The 19,049-nt window shown below is 28.6% G+C and overlaps 1 protein-coding gene across 1 annotated transcript in view; it reads right to left on the bottom strand.

The window, feature by feature from the left end:
- LOC122717441 (velvet complex subunit B-like) overlaps window positions 1-13,238 on the bottom strand; it is a 34,336-nt gene extending 21,098 nt beyond the window's left edge. Inside the window, exon 1 of the mRNA XM_043941495.1 lies at window positions 12,655-13,238. Coding sequence (XP_043797430.1) covers window positions 12,655-12,911 — 257 coding nt within the window. The 5' untranslated portion in view covers window positions 12,912-13,238. The remainder of the gene's footprint in view (window positions 1-12,654) is intronic.
- Window positions 13,239-19,049: the final 5,811 nt, after the last annotated feature.

Below are 19,049 nucleotides of genomic sequence, written 5' to 3'. Positions count from 1 at the left end.
ATGTTATACTCTTGTTCGAGATACAAAACGAATTCGTGTATAAACTGAACTTTCTAACGATTCCACCAAAGTCTCGATCCCTTCCATTTCCTCCACACAGGCAAACACTCGAGTTACTCCAATCAAGAGCAACAGCTTCCCAGACGTGTACAACCGAATCCAAAGAGGATGACATCACTCGCGACGTCCAAGAATCGCTATCTGCGCTCGCGAACGGATCGAACCCGGCAAACGACCTGACATAATCGTATCTCTCGCTTCTCGGAAGAGGGCCGCCGACTTGATCGAAACAATCGGATTTGAGTGGTCGCAGACGAAACGACCGACGCACGAAATCGCGTAAATATATACGATGTATTAAATTGTCCCATGAGTTCGTGGTACGATTCGTTTATGTAGTAGTCTATGATGTAAATTTTATCTTTTGTTTGCGTTCAACGAGAAAGAATCATTGAGGATAAGAAGTGGATCGGATGCAATGATTCCTAAAGAAAACGATGTTGGATCGAACAGAAAGTTTGAAAAACAGAACAAAAAAAGTTTGAAAAAACGAACAGAAATGATGAAAAAAATTAGAATGGTTTTTTGGTCTAATTAAATATATATTGGAATTTATTTCCAGAGGATATAGAATAGAATAGAATATAGAAGTTGTAAAAAATGAATTCAATTCTGAAAATTTTTAAAAATTATTTAGAATTGTTTTCTAAATATAAAATTATTAAATAATTTTACTAGATCATTTTATAATTATTAAGAAATTAGAATTAGTCAATTATTGAATTAATTATTGTACAATTTATCAAAACTTGAAATTATAAATTTAATTTAATTATAATTATAAATATAATATTATCGAAATATAATTTCGATAAATTTGTTAAAAATTGATTTTTTCATTTTTTAGTCCGATTTTTTTTCTGCCGATGCCGAAACAATGAAATTATAAAACTTCGAAATTTAATAATTTTTTACTGCTAGTTTAAGCGATTCTAATTTGATGAAAAACTATGAAAAAAGATTTACATAAACTTTTTTCTAAAACATAACTAGGATAGAACAAACATAGAAAATTTGTCTTTGTATATTTTTCAAGATGTTGTTCAGAATTAACACAAAAAAATCTGTTTTATAGCAATTATTAATTAATATAAAGTAATACTTTATACGATAATCGAAATGACACGCATCAATAACATATAAAAAATTGATCCTCGAAAACAAATACAAACTTGTAATAAATATTTCGAGAAAATTTACTTAAATATTCAAAATTCGATTTGTCTATCTTTGTTCAGATATTAATATCTCTAAAAAAAACCGATCAATCAATATAAAATTGTAATTTTTCAATAATTGTTTCCTAAACAAAATTCTAACTACACTCTTACACTCCAGGATCCTTTCATCCCTTTTCTCAATATCCCTCTCTCCGCTCCGAGCTGGTAGCTCGTCTCTTCTCGATTCGCGCGACAACCCGCATGTTTCGCGCGCCCCACGTTCCCCTTATAACCCTCGTTGGGATAACCGAGGTGTGCCCACGCGACCGACAGATTCATAAACGGGACGCGAGCGTTCATTGTTCGCCAAGGGGGACCAGATTTTCCTCCCACGAGCTGTGCGTGGGGCCTCGTCGATCGTGATAAAAAAATACGCCTAAGGACGACCAGGTACCTCGATTTACCTGACGTTACGACCGCTCGCTGCTCGACTTCCTCGGGGAATCTGGAGCTTCCATGCTCGGGCAGATAAGGCAATCGATTCGAGATTCTTTCCGTTTCTTTTCCTTCTCTTTTCTCTTTTCTCCTTTTCGTTTCGTTCTTGTAACCGGACACGAAAACGCGACGAACGAAGGGGTCTGGTGTCGATGCTCGAATTATTGGTGCAGTCTCCTCGACACCAGGGGTCCTTCTTCTCGAAGATCGTAGATACAAGATGGTACGCGGAATGGGATTTCGAGGTCCTCGTGAGTTTCTTATGGAAGTTGTTCCGTTTTTTTTTTGAAGCTTCGTTTTGGAAAAGATAGTTTAAGTGGAATTTTAAAAGTTTTTCGATATCGAAATTTGAATATTAGTTTTGAATAAAGAATTTAAAAAAGGGAGATTTCTTGAGAATTTTAAAATTTCAATGGTAAAATTTTATTTCTCGAATCTCGAAAAGATTTTCATTTTTTGTTAATATATTTTATAAATATTCAATTTTATTCTGATTGTATGACGAGATTAAATATCATAAGAGTGTATAATGAAAGAAAGATTTCGAAATAAATATTTCACAATCAGATTTTTCGAAAAATAATAAAAAATAAATTAGTTAAAATAAAAATATAAATGATATAAGTTGTCCATGGAAGATACGAGTGATTTTTGACACTTTTGACTCGTAAATTTTTTATATGACGTTAGAATTTTATCTGTTACACATTTTTTGGTAAGATGATATAATTGAATGAAGAGGATTCAAATTCAAACAATTCAAAATTCAAAACAAAAAAAGAAAGATATATTTTTTCAAATATATAATTTCAATTGTAATTTGAAAAATCTCTATGTAATGGAATTTCTTATATGAAATTCTTAATATGAAAATTTCTATGAATCGAAGTATAGAATTACTTCGAATTCGAGTTATTTGTTACATTCCTAGATGTCTTATTTTACTTCTTAAATATAGTGTAATTCGATCTTTGTAAATAAAAATTTACTTTTATGAGTAAAATTTTTATTGTTACTGCCTCAACAACTTGAAGTAATAATACTTTACAGGTTTACAACTTGCCAGTAATCGACCATTCGTCATTAACGACAACTCCTTTCTCTCAATTCGAAACTTAAGAAAAAAGATACGACACTTATAAATTTTTCTTCCTTTCAACATAATTACAATTGTAAAAATATTAACTCTAATACGAAATCTCTATATATCAAATTTTCGTTTCTTAAATTTCGAAAATTTTATTTTTAAATTTTTCTTAAAAATTAAAATAAATCAAGAATTTATTTTGATATTATTTGATGAATTCATTCAATTTGTTACTCAGAATTAAAAATTTGGCATACATAACTAATAATAATATTTCCTATATTTTATTCTGAAAAGATTCAAACCAATTCAAAAATACATTTTTCATAATATTCCAAAGCAATGATTTCCATGCATTATTAAAAAATTTCAGGAAATAAAGAACAATAATATCAACAAGTATACAAAATATCTTCAACATCATAGCCTAATGATCATTAAAATCCTTCCACGAATCGATTCATTTAAAACAACAACAAAATTCCTCGACTATCCTCGAATCTCTCTTCTATTTTTCCTAGCGACGAAAGGTCTTGAATCATAGAGATTACAGCGCGTACAACTGGCGTAATGTATTCGCGGACAGCTTAGGCGAGTGTTACACGCGGGACGCGTTCGCTGGAGAAAAACGACAACCGTTTGCATTTGCAATCGGCAAGTGCACTTGGTATCGCATTCACCGTTGGCCAGGAAGTGTCTGCTCGATCCTCGAACCCCGTCGTGACGAGCAACGAGCCGTGGATAATGAGTAACGGCTTGATTGTGCCGGAAAATGCAAATATCATTGGTCTGTCGTATCTTGGGATGAATCCTCGTTAAATCGAAGGGAAACCGACCGAGTACGAATTGTTTCTTATTTTAAGAGACGCGCACGACTTCCTGTTTACGCGGAAAACTTTCAATCCGCGGCTTGAAGCTCGATCTTTTCCAAGGAAAAGTATCGCGATTTATTTCGTGAAAATAAAGATTGATTTTTGTGGTAAATGGAATATGTCTTGCGCTCTTTAAAATTTTGCAATTCTTAATAAATAAGCGTGAGATACTTTCGTTTGATTCAAGCAATTCAAAAATAGCAAATAACGAATTTGAAGAAATTTATAAGATAAGAGAAAATTAATTTAGAATGTTAATATAAATTTTTAATTAAAAATTATTATTCATTGAAAAATGTATTATATATGAATGATTTATATTCAAACTTTAAAAATATTTTAATATACAATAAGGATTAATTAAAGCATAGATATTAGCAGAAATATAAGTTTTATTTCTTTGTATTTTAAAAATTTGAATGTTTCTTTCAAATGTTCTTTTCAAAATAAAAAAAAAAGAAATATCATCTATTAGATAAATTAATTGCAAAAATGATAATTATTTTCATTATTATTTTTATAATGATTTATTTTAATTTATTACAATAAATATAGAAAAAATTTTCTGTATATTATATACTCAATATATATTTAATTTTTAACATTTTAAAATTTTATTTCCAAGAAGATACATTCATCTTAAAAACAGACTCAATTTATTTTAAGAAAAAATTATAACAAAATTATATTATTAGTAGACAAATTAATTATTTTATAAAATTAAATATTTAAGTTTGAAATAACACAAATAAATTTGCATTTCATATTTCATGAAATAAATTATTCATTATTTATTCATTGTTATTTGTTTTTTAAATTTAAACGGATATAATTAATTTTTTGATATACAATATCAAATATTTTATATTTTATTATTCATTCTAATTATTTATTCTAATTAGCATTATTATATACTTATTATTACTACTACACGATTATTACTACATTTGTAATATTTAATATGTGTTCTGAAAATAATCAATTCTTTAATTTTTCCAAATATTCATGCTTCAAATTCCTTCAATTGATTAAATAAAAAATATAACTTCGACTGAAATACATTTACTTATTAAATAACTGATAACTTTCTTTAAACTTATTATTTGAAATAAATTTCGTTCATTTCATTTAGATTATCATTGAAATATTTACTACACCTAAGCTAATCTAATCTAACCTCAATTGAAATACATTATACGATACATACATTAAATGCATATGTGTGATAAATAACTTTATTTAAAATTACTTATTTTTAAATTATTATTTCAAGTAAATTTCACTCAGATTTGCACGGAAATAACGATTTGGTTTCGCAACTCCGCTATAAATTCACCGATCGAATGCGCCACGTTCGAAATCTCGAGGAAACGTCGGTGCCAGTCGATGATTTTCAGTCAAGGAGAGAAACACGTCGGAAACGAGCGCATCCGCTGGACATTTAGGCTCGTCACGGAGAATGAAATGGACGATATCGTGTACAGGGTAAGGCAAAACACACGCCGATGGCAAAAATACATCCGCGTCTCTCGTAAAGAGACAAAAATATCCGACGAAACAGACAGAAGGGGGCACACCGAACGTGAACGCAAGTCGTGAATTTTACGCTGGCCGACGCTGCTCGATCCTTCGACCATGTCTTAAATCGATTCCAAACCTGATACGCAATCTTACAGATCAATAATTCTCGAATTGTGGTCACTGGATTCCTAAAGATTTGAGAATTATTAATAAGAGATCCTCAAGTGATTTGTTTTTTAAATAAAAATTTGATTTGTTTCATTGTGCTATTTCACTGTGAATATAATGAAAATACAATATATATAATAATAATAATTAATTATACGTTTCACAATCAATTGCTAAGATTTTTCGTTCATATAAATGCAATAAATTTAAAAAATTTTTTAAATTTATTTAATGATTAAGTATTAGACAAAGTATTTGTCATACGAGTAGGATTAATTTCATAAGATTTAAATAAGAGAAATTATTAATTAATTATAATTTGAATTAATTAATTATTATTAATTTTTATAATTAATTATTAAATAATTATAATTAATTATAACAATAATAATTGAGTTATATCAATGAATTTTAAATTTGGCGATAGTGTAATTTTATTCGTAGATGAAATTATAATGTAAAGAAATTGAAAAAAGTATTTGAGTAGTTACGAATGAATTTTTACAGTAGAATTTAATTTATATGAAATCACGAAAAAAAAATTTATTGAAATTCACTTAAAAAGATATTTAATTACGAAATTAAAAAATTCTAATTTTCAAATTCTAATTTCTGATTTATCGAAAGAAATATAAATCATAAAACTTTTAATTATAAACTTTATTGGATTAATAGAATTTTCAAATGTTTGAAAAGATCTTATAAATCTTCATTAGAAAAATTACAAAAATTAATCAACATGTATATAACTTAATAAATAATTAAAATATTAAAAGAAATAGAAAAATAATAAATTATAGAAATGAAATAATAATAAATAATAAATAAAATATCAATAATATCTAATTAATTTAAATATCTAATTAAATATTCAAAATAAAATAGATATATAAATACAAATCTATCTAATACAGTTTTAGACAAATAAAATGATCAAAAGAGAAAAACAGTCGGAGGACGAATACAGATTTCATGGATGATTGAAGGGGTGGTATCGATCTGGCTAGCTGGTGTAATTAAACGCTTAATTGAACCGATACTGGTCTGGCCAATTGGCTAATATCGAACACCTGCTACTTACTTGTTCCCTCGATCTTACGATCGTAATTACAACAGAGAGAGAGAGAGAGAGAGAGAGAGAGAGAGAGAGAGAGAGAGAGAGAGAGAGAAGAGATTGCTTTTCCTTTCTTGCTTCCACTTTTTCTTCCCTATGTATCTTGACTACATTTATCTTGTCAAGTAATTGGTACGTGAGAGACTCGTGCAATAAAATTTTTGGAAAAGATAAACGATACCTATCAACCAAAACTTGAATTATTAGTCATACAAATTTCACAACTTAATTCTCAATTTTATATCCTTTTTCTTTTAAGATTATCTTTCGAATATTTATTCACTTAGCTTTAATTCTTGACAGAGAGAGAATATTTTCTATTTGATAAATAAAATTATCGAGGATTAAAATACAAAATGATGAAATTTTAAATATTTTATTTAATGTTAAATATTTTATATTTTATAAATAATTTGATTATTTTTTTTTAAATCAATTTTAAACCATATTTTTTTATGATATATATATATATCAATTTGTTATTGATATAAATATCATCAAAATAACACTACTTCAACTTTTCCAGAGAAAGCAAATTTTAATACATTAAAACTATTAATATTATTTTTTATTAATGTTAAATTTTAACTAAATATAATGTTATTTAATGTAGAAACTTGTGATTTATAGTTCATAAACATTCAATATCTTTGATCATTCTCGAAACATGTTAAAAATGATTAAAAATTAATATTTACTGTCTTTTTTTTTTATCGATCATTCACTAAAAATATTGATTACGAAAATACAAATGAAATGAAAACACAAAATTATAAAAAAAAGTTTAGAAGAAAAATTAGCAAAAATTTCAAATACTGGATTTAAATTTGATTTCAAAATGTAAATTTCATCATAATTTTCATTCGATGAAAATGTTATTTCACGAAAACACAAAAATTATAAAAAGAAAATTAAAAAATGCAAATCTGAATTTTTTTGTTATGCTGGACAAAACTTTAAAAATTACTTTTCAAAATTAAGAATTAATCGAAATGAAAAATCATCAAAACATCGTGAAGGCGATCGCCACTTCCATCCGTATCCATATCGTTCGTGAAAAGGGTTAAGCAGACCGTTTAGAAACGTCCAATTATCCCCCGGCGTCGGCTCGAGCATTTCCACGAGCCCGTTAACCTAGGCCTTAACAAGTCGCCGAGGTAATCTCATTGCGTGCAATAGCGTGTCATGTTTGCAGAACGTGAAAACGTGCGAAACCGCCTTAATTAACTCGATTAAGACGTTAAAAAGCCTCCCTCTTTCACAGTCAGATTCACCATCGTTGAGTCGTTCTCCGTTTCATCCCTTTTTTTCTCCTTCTCCTGTCTCTCTTACTCTCTTTAATATCTAGCTACTTATTGTATTCTATCTTTTTAAAAATTAATTTTTTAATGAAGATACAATTTTTTTTATAGATAATCTTTAAGAAACGCGATAATTAAAGATAGTATTTTATTAAAGATAGTAAATTACTGTATAATCAGAAGTATTGATGAAAATTGTATATGTGTCATTATAAGATTGTAGATTTTAATTTATGTATTTATTGAAAAATATCTAAAAAATGCATATGATATGGAAAAAAGACATGAAATATTTAGAGTATGATTCGTATCGTGTTATTTCAAAAATGAAATTCTATTTAAGCTCCATTTTTTGAATGTGTTCGTACAAATTTTATTTTGCATAAATATTCATGATCTATGCAGTCACTATGTATGCATTGTATATTTTCAGGATGAAATTAAAGTGATTAAGAAATTTTCATTATAGTAAATAATGAAAGTATTTGAAGAATAAGATAGAAAATAATCGATTAAATGTGAGATAAATTGTAATTAATTGTAATTGAAAACTAATAATACAAGTTAACAGAAAATTTTACATGTGAAAATAAAAAAAAAAGAGAAAATTTTTTCGTGCAGAATAAATTTATTAGTTTTCGAGTAAACTATATTTAAAAACTTCAAATACAAACAAAATTAATTAATTCTCGATTGGATACGAATGAATTATCAATAAAACAATTTTTAACTGAATAAAAAATATATAATGCATTTTTTCATTTAAAAATTCGATATATAAAAAGTTCGATGCATAATTTCTTAAACATTACCTGTTGTTTTTAATTGATATTTAATATCTATTTTCTAAATATATTTTCTAAAAAATAAAAAGAAACTTTTAAACAATAAAATTTTATTTTTACATATAGAATAATTTTCCATTGATATTATTTTTATTCATGTTCAATCAATCAGTTTCACTTGTTCTTGAATCTTCAAATTTGATTTACTCAAAAACAAAATTTCAAACGAAAGAAATTTATTTCCGCCTCATTTTTACCTATACAATTCTTCTACCAATATCAACCATAGAAGATAAATTGATCGAAAAAAAAAAAATTCACATATAATCAAACCCACGTTTGTCCAGTATCAACTATAGTTTTCTGCAAAAAGAAAAAAAAAAAAAAAAAAAAGAAAAAAAAATACAATTTATCGCGATTCAGACAAAATAGCATGTAAAAGAAGTAAATACATAAATGACCTCGTGTTCGTCAGGTCCCTAAATTCATTAAGGGTAATTAGAAGAGCCGTGAATGGAGTCGATGCTTTGACAGATAAGTATAATCGAGGGTGATCCGCGGCATGGATTATCGTTGGGTCGCGACTCGTTGATTCTTATTCAGCGCGCGTTCCGCGCCGACGAATCGTCGGGACGCGCGTCGCCCGAGTTTTGCGCCGCTTCGAGGTGCACAAAGTAACCGCGGATATATAATTGAATTAAATATCGCGTGAAGCAGGCCCGTATGAGGTCACTTGACATGCAAACGCGATCGTTTATTCTTCCAGGATAAAAGAGGTGATACGCTGTTTAAGAATGATCTATTGCGCCAGGAGCGGTTCGGTCACAAGAGGAAAGATGATGTAGGAGAACGTTGTTTAACGTTGGAATTCTTAATGATTTTCAATGAGATATTATTGTCGATTATTTCAGTGAGAAACTTGTTCCTCTTTGGATAAGAAAACTAGCGGAATCTTAATTTGAGAAGTTTCATAATGAAGACACGAATTTATGTTTAGATCGTATATTGTTTTTTTGTAATTTTCATTCATTTGAGAAATAGCTTTTGTAGAATTATGTGTGTTTGTTAATAATTTTGATGCATAATAATATTTTAAATTAAGTGATGAGATTTTTTTGTATGAAAGTATCTAAGCTAGTTGGAGTATCAAGATTATTTTTTGTGGTTTTCTTAGATAGGTAATTTGTAAAATGTTCAAAAGAAAGATATTGAGAAAGATTTTTTCAAGAAGAACAGTAAAGTTTCAAATAGTCATATAATAAAATTTAATTACAATAAAATTTAAAAATTATCATTCACTGTAATTACTATAATAAGCATTTAATGACATCTAAAATGTGAATAAATTGCAGATACGTGTTTAAAGGTGGATAAACTCAATAATAATAAAATAATTAATGATATATTTTATAATTATAAATATATTACATAGATATAGTAAAATGACTTAATTATTCTATGTGTCTGAATAAATATTTCTTATTAACAATTGTCTTCTTTTATTAAACTTTTCATCTAATAAATTTCTAAATAAATTTCTAAGACATTTTGACTTTCATTTTGACTTTTATATATTTAAATTATATATAATAATTAGTACATCAAACATCATTAAAACATTAAAATTATTAAAATTATTTATCATTGAGATATTTAATACTCAAACTATCATAGTTTGTCACAATTGAAATCTGTACATTGACTATCTATAAGTCAACCATTTCTGACTTCCTCTATCACTACATCATTCATAAAAATAACTGTATTCGATTTCTAAAAACATCAATCATCCCCAAGTTTTACTATCCCCTATTTCATACACCACATCAACATTCAAGGAACATCTATACTACTTCCTGAAGATCAATCATCTTCAATTTCCTCTTTCACCGAACCTATTCTCAAGTATCTTTTAAAAATCATTTCAATCAATTCTTTTTCTTCAACTTTGTATTTTTCAAACTCGCTATTCACAAAAAGATTTTGAAAAAATTTTCCAAGAAATGCATTTTCAACCTTTAATCTTTATGAACGAAATATTTCACAATACAATTTTATTCACATAACATATAAGATTACATGTTATAATATTAATGTTATAATATTATATTTACATTTTATCTATTAATTATATATTATATTTACATTTTGTGTGTGAATTTTTTTTATTCAAATCTATATTTTTTTAGATTAAAGCATAAACATATCTTTCAAAATATTTTATAAACGACTTTATATCATAAATGATATATCATTTTTAACAGTAAAAGAGTCAAATTCAAACTCTTTATTTAAAAAGTTTCTTGAAACTTTTAAAAAGCTTCTTCATCAATCTTAATAATCTTGTGCTTACAAATCATTCACAGATACATATTCTGATAAACATATCAAAAAGTTACTTTTTGAGTGATTTCAATGAATTGAATTAAAATATATCATTAGTAAAATTACTTTTTTCTAAGCAAAAAATTTCTATGTATATACTGCATTGGTTTGTTTATATCAAATTTGATTTCTGTAAGATTTATGGCATAATGAAATATTAGACAGAGATCACATTTTTTTTACTAATAAAAATTCACATTTAATTTACTAATAAAAATTTATTATCAGATGATCAGAATGTAGACTGTTATCTTGTAATAATTTTTGATGATTTTTGATATCAATTTTAATTGATATAGATATAAATGTAATTATTATGATGAAGCTATGTCAGAACATATAATAATATATCGTGTAAAAAATTATTATATATAACTCATATATAACTTATATATAAATTGTTATATATTATATAACTCAAAAATTAAACCTAATTATATAGATTAATATAAAAATGTAAAAAATTTAAGAGATAAATTTAGAGACTAAAACAAATACAAAAATTCTTATTTAAAAATATTTGAAATATCAAATTAAAAACAATTTTTTTTTATTAAAGTAGATAAACGATTGAATGAGATAATTTTTATTTCTCCACTGTTTCACTTTATCTAACTTAATTGAATTGCTTAAAATGTAATAAATAATCAAGTTTGACCACTAATTTTTCTATTTATTTTAATTTCCAATATCAATCCTTAAATTTTCTATCTAAACATCTTTTATTTACATATAGAAAGAAATTGTTCAAAATGATAACTCTGACAACCTATTTCAAGTTCATTGAAATCTACATGTCTCAATATACATACTCATCAACGAAAATTATATCTTTTGTGAGTTATTCGTTGGCGACAGAATTGGGCATTAACGAGTTAAAAAATTAATTAGTTAAAATTTCGAATAATGTTATTTTAATATGATGTGATATGATATGATAATTTTATTTAAAATGTTCAAATAACATTTATTCATAACTACTATAATTGACCATTCTTCGTCTACGTTTAACAGCGATTATTCGTTGCTTTGAACGATAAATTATTTATTAATGTAATTTTATTCTTAACACATTATTGGCCGGTGTTGTACTATAGAAAAAATAACGTGCAACCAGTGAAATTTCGTTTTATTAAAGAATATTAATTGGACAAAATTCATTAAATTGCAAAATCCACTATAAGTTATAAATTTAAATACAATTAAATAATGAATATGTAAAACTAGAAATAATATATGTAAAAATAAAAATAATAAAAAGAAAATAAACGTTGTTATTCATTGAAAAATCGATTGAGGTTTTGTCTTTGAAAGAATGAAAAAAAAGTTACGTGACACATTATTGGAAATTTAATATTTTAAGGTAAGATAAAATCTTCACTCATATCTAAAGAAATTTCACATAATATACTAACAAATTCAATTTTGCTTTTCGAATTCAACGAACTCTTCGTTTATGCGATTATTTTTTTTAATCACTTATCCATTCGAACATTTTCCAAGAAGAAAAAATAAAATTAAACAAACCACAAACCGATCTCGTGTATCAAATTAGACATTTAATTTCAATAGATATATCCAAAACCCCTTTTTGAAAAGTCTTAATTTTATTCTATCGGCTGATAATGTGTTAAAATTTGGTCCATCTCTAGTTGAAAGCAGTTTCATATCTTCTTAATAAAAAGCAAGATCAAAGAAAGACTTACGGGTGAGGTGGTGGAGCGTGGAAAGCGGCGGCGGCGGCGGCAGCCGCGGCGGCCGCGTGATGCTCCCATGCGGCAGCGGCGGCCGCGGCCGGATGAGGTGGAGGCGGCGGTCCATGATGCGGATGAAACGGTGGAGGCGGTGGATGCGGGTGCGGGTGGAAAGCCGCGTGGAACGCCGAGTGAGGGTGATGTGGGGGTGGCGGGGGCGGCAACAGGGAGAACGCCTCCTGATGATAAGCGACCTCCTTTTCTGGCATTTTGTTCTCGCTGCTCCGCGCCACAGAGGGTGACTTGGCTGCCTGTTCGTCCAGGATCAGGGAAGATCGTCCTGTATGACACCCCGTGCCCGACCACCCTCGATCCACGATTGCATAGTCCGTCGATCCTGAACAGACTTTCCCGCTCTTCGATTAAGATTCGTTTCCTTTCTTGTACAGCTACTTGGACTGATTATTATTGGATCACGGGCAGATGTTTGTTGCTAATGAATAGATTGTATTTCATCGTATTATTGATGTTGTTGATGAAGGGGGGACGAATTTGATGACGGTTGCCTCCCGTCGGATAACGGCGGATGTGTTCGAATTGTTGATATGTCTTGTTATTTGTTAGGAATTATTAATTAATTGTTAGGAGTTTCTAAGGAAACTTTCACTGACTGTTTGTTTCTTCAGGCAATAGAAATGTTGGTCTTGAGTCTTATGAATTTTTCGAAGAAGATAATTGATGATGTTTCTTTTGAAGGTCGGCAAGAAGTTTCCCTTAGGATTTAAACTTAACTCTCTAGTCACTTAAACAAAATTGATTAAATCTTGAAAATCATATAGCATGCAATTGCACATCATACGATCCACCGGTATAATATTAATCAATTGTCAAGAGTCAATAATAAATGAAATTAACACAAAAAAGTTTAAAACTCGATGTCCGTTTCAAAATCACGATCACCATACAACAGTCAGTCCCATTACACCATGACGAACACCATAATTGGTCAGTTTCACTGATCGTTACACCAGTCTTTCGCTCTAAAACCAACAAAACATCAACGATCACCACTAACGAACAATCGAATCGGCAATAACAAAATGTCCACACAAATGGATAAGCAAGTATCGTCGGGGTCCAAACACTGGACACGGATACAAGTCGGTCACGGAAAAAGTCAGTGGCAAATAAAGTGTCCCGAGGGTTATAGTCCCAAAAATCCGCGGGCATGTGTGCGGGCTGTCACGGTGCTCGTGCTTTGGCGGGTATGGCGGTACTGAGGCTCCACCACCACCACCACCATTACCACCACCATCACGCTCGCCACCACCACCAGCATCGACAGCACGAGCAACGGAACGGTGGTGGCTGGCGTGTGACGAGGATCGTGCTACAGAGGAAAACTCGCGGTTAGAGCGAGAAAGAGGCTTTCGACGTACGCCCCTGGTTACCGGCGTTGGGCTAGCGATACGAGCGAGATGGAACGAGACAGTTCGAGCGTTGGATACGTTGGAGGAAGAGAGAGAAAGAGTGAGAAAGAGAGAGGGGTCGAGCGTGGATCCACGGACGGTATGGTGGGAAGAATCTCGTGGAGAAAGAGAACCGGGGGGAGAGTTTAGTGGGGACGAAGGTCGAAGAAAGAAGGCCCGCGATGTCGATAGCGGAAAAAGGACGGAGAACGCGTGTCAGCTCGACAACTCAACTAGCACCAGCCGTCCCTGACTCCCACCTTCGCCTCTTTCTCCCCGCTCTTGGCCTCCCGCACCCTTTGTACGCAAGGCGTATGAGGCGGAGGATCCAAAGGGAAGGGAGTGCGTGGGTGACGCGGGGGAATACGAAACTATTCCAGGGGGAGAGACTATCCATCAGAGTGTGGATAGAAGGGCCCGTGTCCACGATGATGGGCACGATTAGCGTGTCCTGTGTGTCGAGTGACGGAAGAAGGCTTTTCAGGGATAAGGTTTTGATTTTTTTTTTTGAAGGATAAGGAGGATGTTGGGTAGATTTTAAGGGTTGGACTAATTTGGGAAAAGGTGAAGAATGGAGGAAGAAGGAAGCAGTTTTTTTGGAAATTGATTAAAGGGAACAAAAAAGGATTGGTACGCATAAATTTTGAGATGAAAAGGTGTAATATCGTTATTTATGTATTCGTCTTAGCATTAATTATTTTAGAATTAAATATTTTAAATTTAAGAATTAAATATTGTCCATTCATTTTCGATATTTTCCTATTTAACATAATAATACACATATGAGATGCAGAAATATTCGTGTAGAATGTTCATGAATTATAAAATAAACATTACGAAAATATTATGTTGCAATAATATTTACAATTTACTTCTAAATGAATGAAATTGTACACGAAATTTTATTGGAAAAAATTAAACATTATTTAATTGGTTTTTAATTCAATTTAGAACAAGCCACGCTGATTTATCGAAACAATAGAATGTTCTAGAATTTTTCTCTGTGCAACAGGCATGATTGTCACACATGTGTTACAACTAGTCCATGGAAACACGAAACCATCGGAGGCGAAAATGCGAAGAAAAGATCCAGGACACGTTGACAGTAGGCGGTTGGGTTCTCAGGAATTCGTGTCGTCGACTAGCCAGATTTCTCCACACTTTTCGGATTCACGCGCTGGAAGAGATTGTTCTGAGAGCAGGAAAAAATATTTGACCGGCTGTCCTTGTGAAAGTTTGTATCTGCCGGAAGCTAAACACTTGATAGGCCATTTATGTTCCTTGTTCAAAGAAAGTTCAACATTTTCGCACATGTTGCATTTTTGTGTTTTTTAATAACAGGAAATATTATGAATTTAATGATATATGTATATCGATTAGATACAAATGTAATTCTAATTAATTTCTATTAGAATGTTAAATAAGAATTTGTTCTTTTATTTTGCTATTAATAATTATTTTTTCTTGAAAATTAAAAAAATTCTGAATTGATGAAAATATCTAGAAATTTTTAATATCTAGAATTCAAATTTAATGATACAGATTATCCTTCCACTTTTAATTTACCACTCTATTTAATTTATTTTTTATTTATGAACTATAATCCAAATCTAAAATTAGTGATAATATCTTTATTTTATTATAGACAAAATACAACATGTTTTAAATATTATTTTGTTTATATAATGTTTAAAATATTATTTTGTTTAAGATGAATAAATAAAATTGTAAAATTATAAGGAAATCAATAAATTATATTATGTTTCAAATTCTGAATAATATTAAAAAAATACCAGATATCTTTGATTTAATTAATTAAAAAATGACACAAAAGAAGAAGAATTAAGAATTTCGTAAAGATGCAGATATTTAATTGATTAGTGGTATTGTAAATTATCATTTGAACAAAATTGAAAAAAAAATTATTAAAATTATTCTCTTGTGTTATTCTCTAATCAAATATATGAATACAATATAGCAATTATAATATTAAATAAATATTGATTATTTTCAACTAATAATCTCCATAGAATTTATTCTCTATTATCATAACATAATCAATTAATTGTTTCTCAAAATTTTCATTAAATATAGATATATGGTCAATTATTTTGTTTACAAAATTGGTTAATCGAATATTCCATATTCCTTCATTTTCAATATTTTGAATTAATAACATTGAAATTTAAAATCTCATGTATATGTTTTTAAAATATTTGTAAAATTCAAATGAAATCAAAATTCATAAAATTATAATGTAAATGAATAAATTAAATTATTTACTTTAAAATTTTGATCATTTTAATTATAATTTCAAGGATTGAATATTTGTTCGAAAACTTTTGAAAATTGAGATTTTATTTTTCCGTAAATAAAATATTAAAATTATAATTTTTATATAAATATCATTGATTAGAAAACGCTTTCAATATTTTCAAAAAATGAGTAATGAAAATCTCAAATTCGGAGTTAACGACATTCTTCATCTTATATACTCACACGAAAATTAAAATTTTTTCAACCAATCATTTTCAAGTCTCCAGAACAATATTAATTCGAGAATCTCAGGAAGAGCAAAAATCTCTCAATCGCATTTCGATTAATCATCTCTAAATCTTCAGAGCAATATCAATTCAAGCATCCAATTTGTATTTAAATTATCCTTTCTCCTCGTAATACGAACTGAATTTTTTCGATTAAACATTTCGATTAAACCTTCGAAGCAATATCTAAAACACTTCAAGATACAAAGATCTCTCATTCACAATTTCTTAACAGTCATATTATCCCTTTGTCTCATAACACAAACACAAAAACTGAATTTTCTCGATTCCAAAGCAGTATCGATTCGAACATCTCAGGAAGAATAAAGATTTCTCGATGGCGATTTCTCGATGTCATTCAAATTATCTGTTTTTCTGATAATCGGCTATTAGAGGGAAAATTCTCTCTTCCTATTCCGCTAGGATGCATTTACCAAGGATGCTATCATCAAAGAATGATATTATCATCGGCGAGAGCGGCGCAATTAGGGCGGCGCGGATTTTTAGCGAAACGAGCCTCTCTAAACGCGTTGCCCGTCTTCGAACGATCATCCGGATGGACGCACACGAGATACCGGTGGCCAAAGGAGCGCAAGAGCTGTCGTTTTCGTGTGTTGATTGGCCGGTCGTTCCAGGATAATTAGGCTCCGGCCAAAGGGGCCTGGAGCCGAGTGGGAGGGGGTCCGACAAAATCAACAAAATAATAAGCGGCCACGGGTGTTTGCCGGAGACGCGGACGTGACGCGTTCTCGCTGATGAAGAGAGGTACCGTGAACGAGAGAATTACGACGCGAGGATTGGTTTAGGGGATGAGGATGAAGCAGTAGAACTGTTGGCTAATGGCTCTATAGGGTTCACTCGTTTCTCTTATTGTCAGGACTGGGGAAAATGAAGTTTTGAAATGGATAAGTAGGAATAAATATTTTTATCCCTTGAAGCGTTATAAAGGATTTTGCAAGAAACGTTTCTTTGAAATGGTTGGAATGGTGATGGAATTGTTGCATATGAATTGGCATATGATTTCACAAGTCTGTAAAAATGATGTTTTAAGATAAATGATTAATATAGCGTTAAGCAATATTTGTTGTCAAAGTAAATTTGAAACTTGGAACTTGGTAAATATAATTAGAATATTTTTTGTTATGTAGGCTTGAAATTCAATATAAAATAAAATATAAATATTAAGAAATTAATAAACATTAATAAATGTTGAATGTTAATTAATAGATATAATCATAGAAAAATAAACTTCGAATTAAATTTAAAAATTTTTGAACAAAAGAATTTCAACAAATGAAAATTCAATATATATATATTTTTCCAATAAAGAAGAGAAAAAAATTCACGAATGTTGTCTTTTATTTTCAAGACATTAATGATTAAAAATAATTGAAATAATTTTATTTATTATTGAATCTACGTATAAATAATATTATAATAAATGATATAATATGATGATATAATAATGATGATAATAATATTAATAATAAATAATATTTATCTATGATTTAGACATTAAATGAAATAATATCTTCAAAATTTAAAGTTCAAATAATATTTTTTTATAAAAAAATATTTTAGTTTTCCAGTATTTATTTTAATTTATTTTAAATTTTCTTCAACTCTATGTACTAATTTTAATAGAACTTATTTTAATAGAAATACTTTATTTTAATAGAACTTTAAAATTGGAATTCAAAAAATTCTTAATTGATATTAATTTTATTGAATCTTGGATTCTCAATCAATAATTTTAATTAATTTTGATTAATTATATATTTTTTAATTAATATATATATATGTAAAAATATATAATTTCTAATTTCTTTAGAAAATCTATATATCTATATATTTTATAAATCTATATATCTATATATCTATGTATTTTAATTTATAGTTTATTATATTATAATATTTATTATATTATAATTTTGTAGTTTTAATTCTACAATCCTTGCAATTTATTATTAAAAATGCATTCTATAACAGCATATATTTATGTATTTTTTATTATTGTTACATTATATTATTATTCTGATCTTTCATTACTTTTATTATTATAATTATAAGTTAATTTGTTTTCTGATAGTTATTCTATGAGAAATAATATCAAAAAAAAAAAAAGCAAGAAGTTCACTTTTATTTCAAAAAACTTATTTTTTTCTTTTTTTTATAAAATACTTTTATAAAAATAAAAAATTCAATAAAAATAAAAATTTGCACCAAATTTCCAATTCATTGAAAATTTCTTTGTATTATCAACAATTTGATCATAGCAAGCATATTTAATACATAATTTAAATTTATTACCTATTAAATCCATAAAAAAAGTAATTTCTTCCATCCAACAATTTTCATTCAATTTTTAAAATTCACGTACGTAATAAATTATGTA

The sequence above is a fragment of the Apis laboriosa genome, unplaced genomic scaffold (assembly GCF_014066325.1).
Source record: "Apis laboriosa isolate Shangri-la unplaced genomic scaffold, ASM1406632v1 scaffold50_cov145, whole genome shotgun sequence".
Lineage (NCBI taxonomy): Eukaryota > Metazoa > Arthropoda > Insecta > Hymenoptera > Apidae > Apis > Apis laboriosa.
Note: the sequence above shows the minus strand (reverse complement) of the source record. Positions and strands in the feature narration are given on the sequence as shown.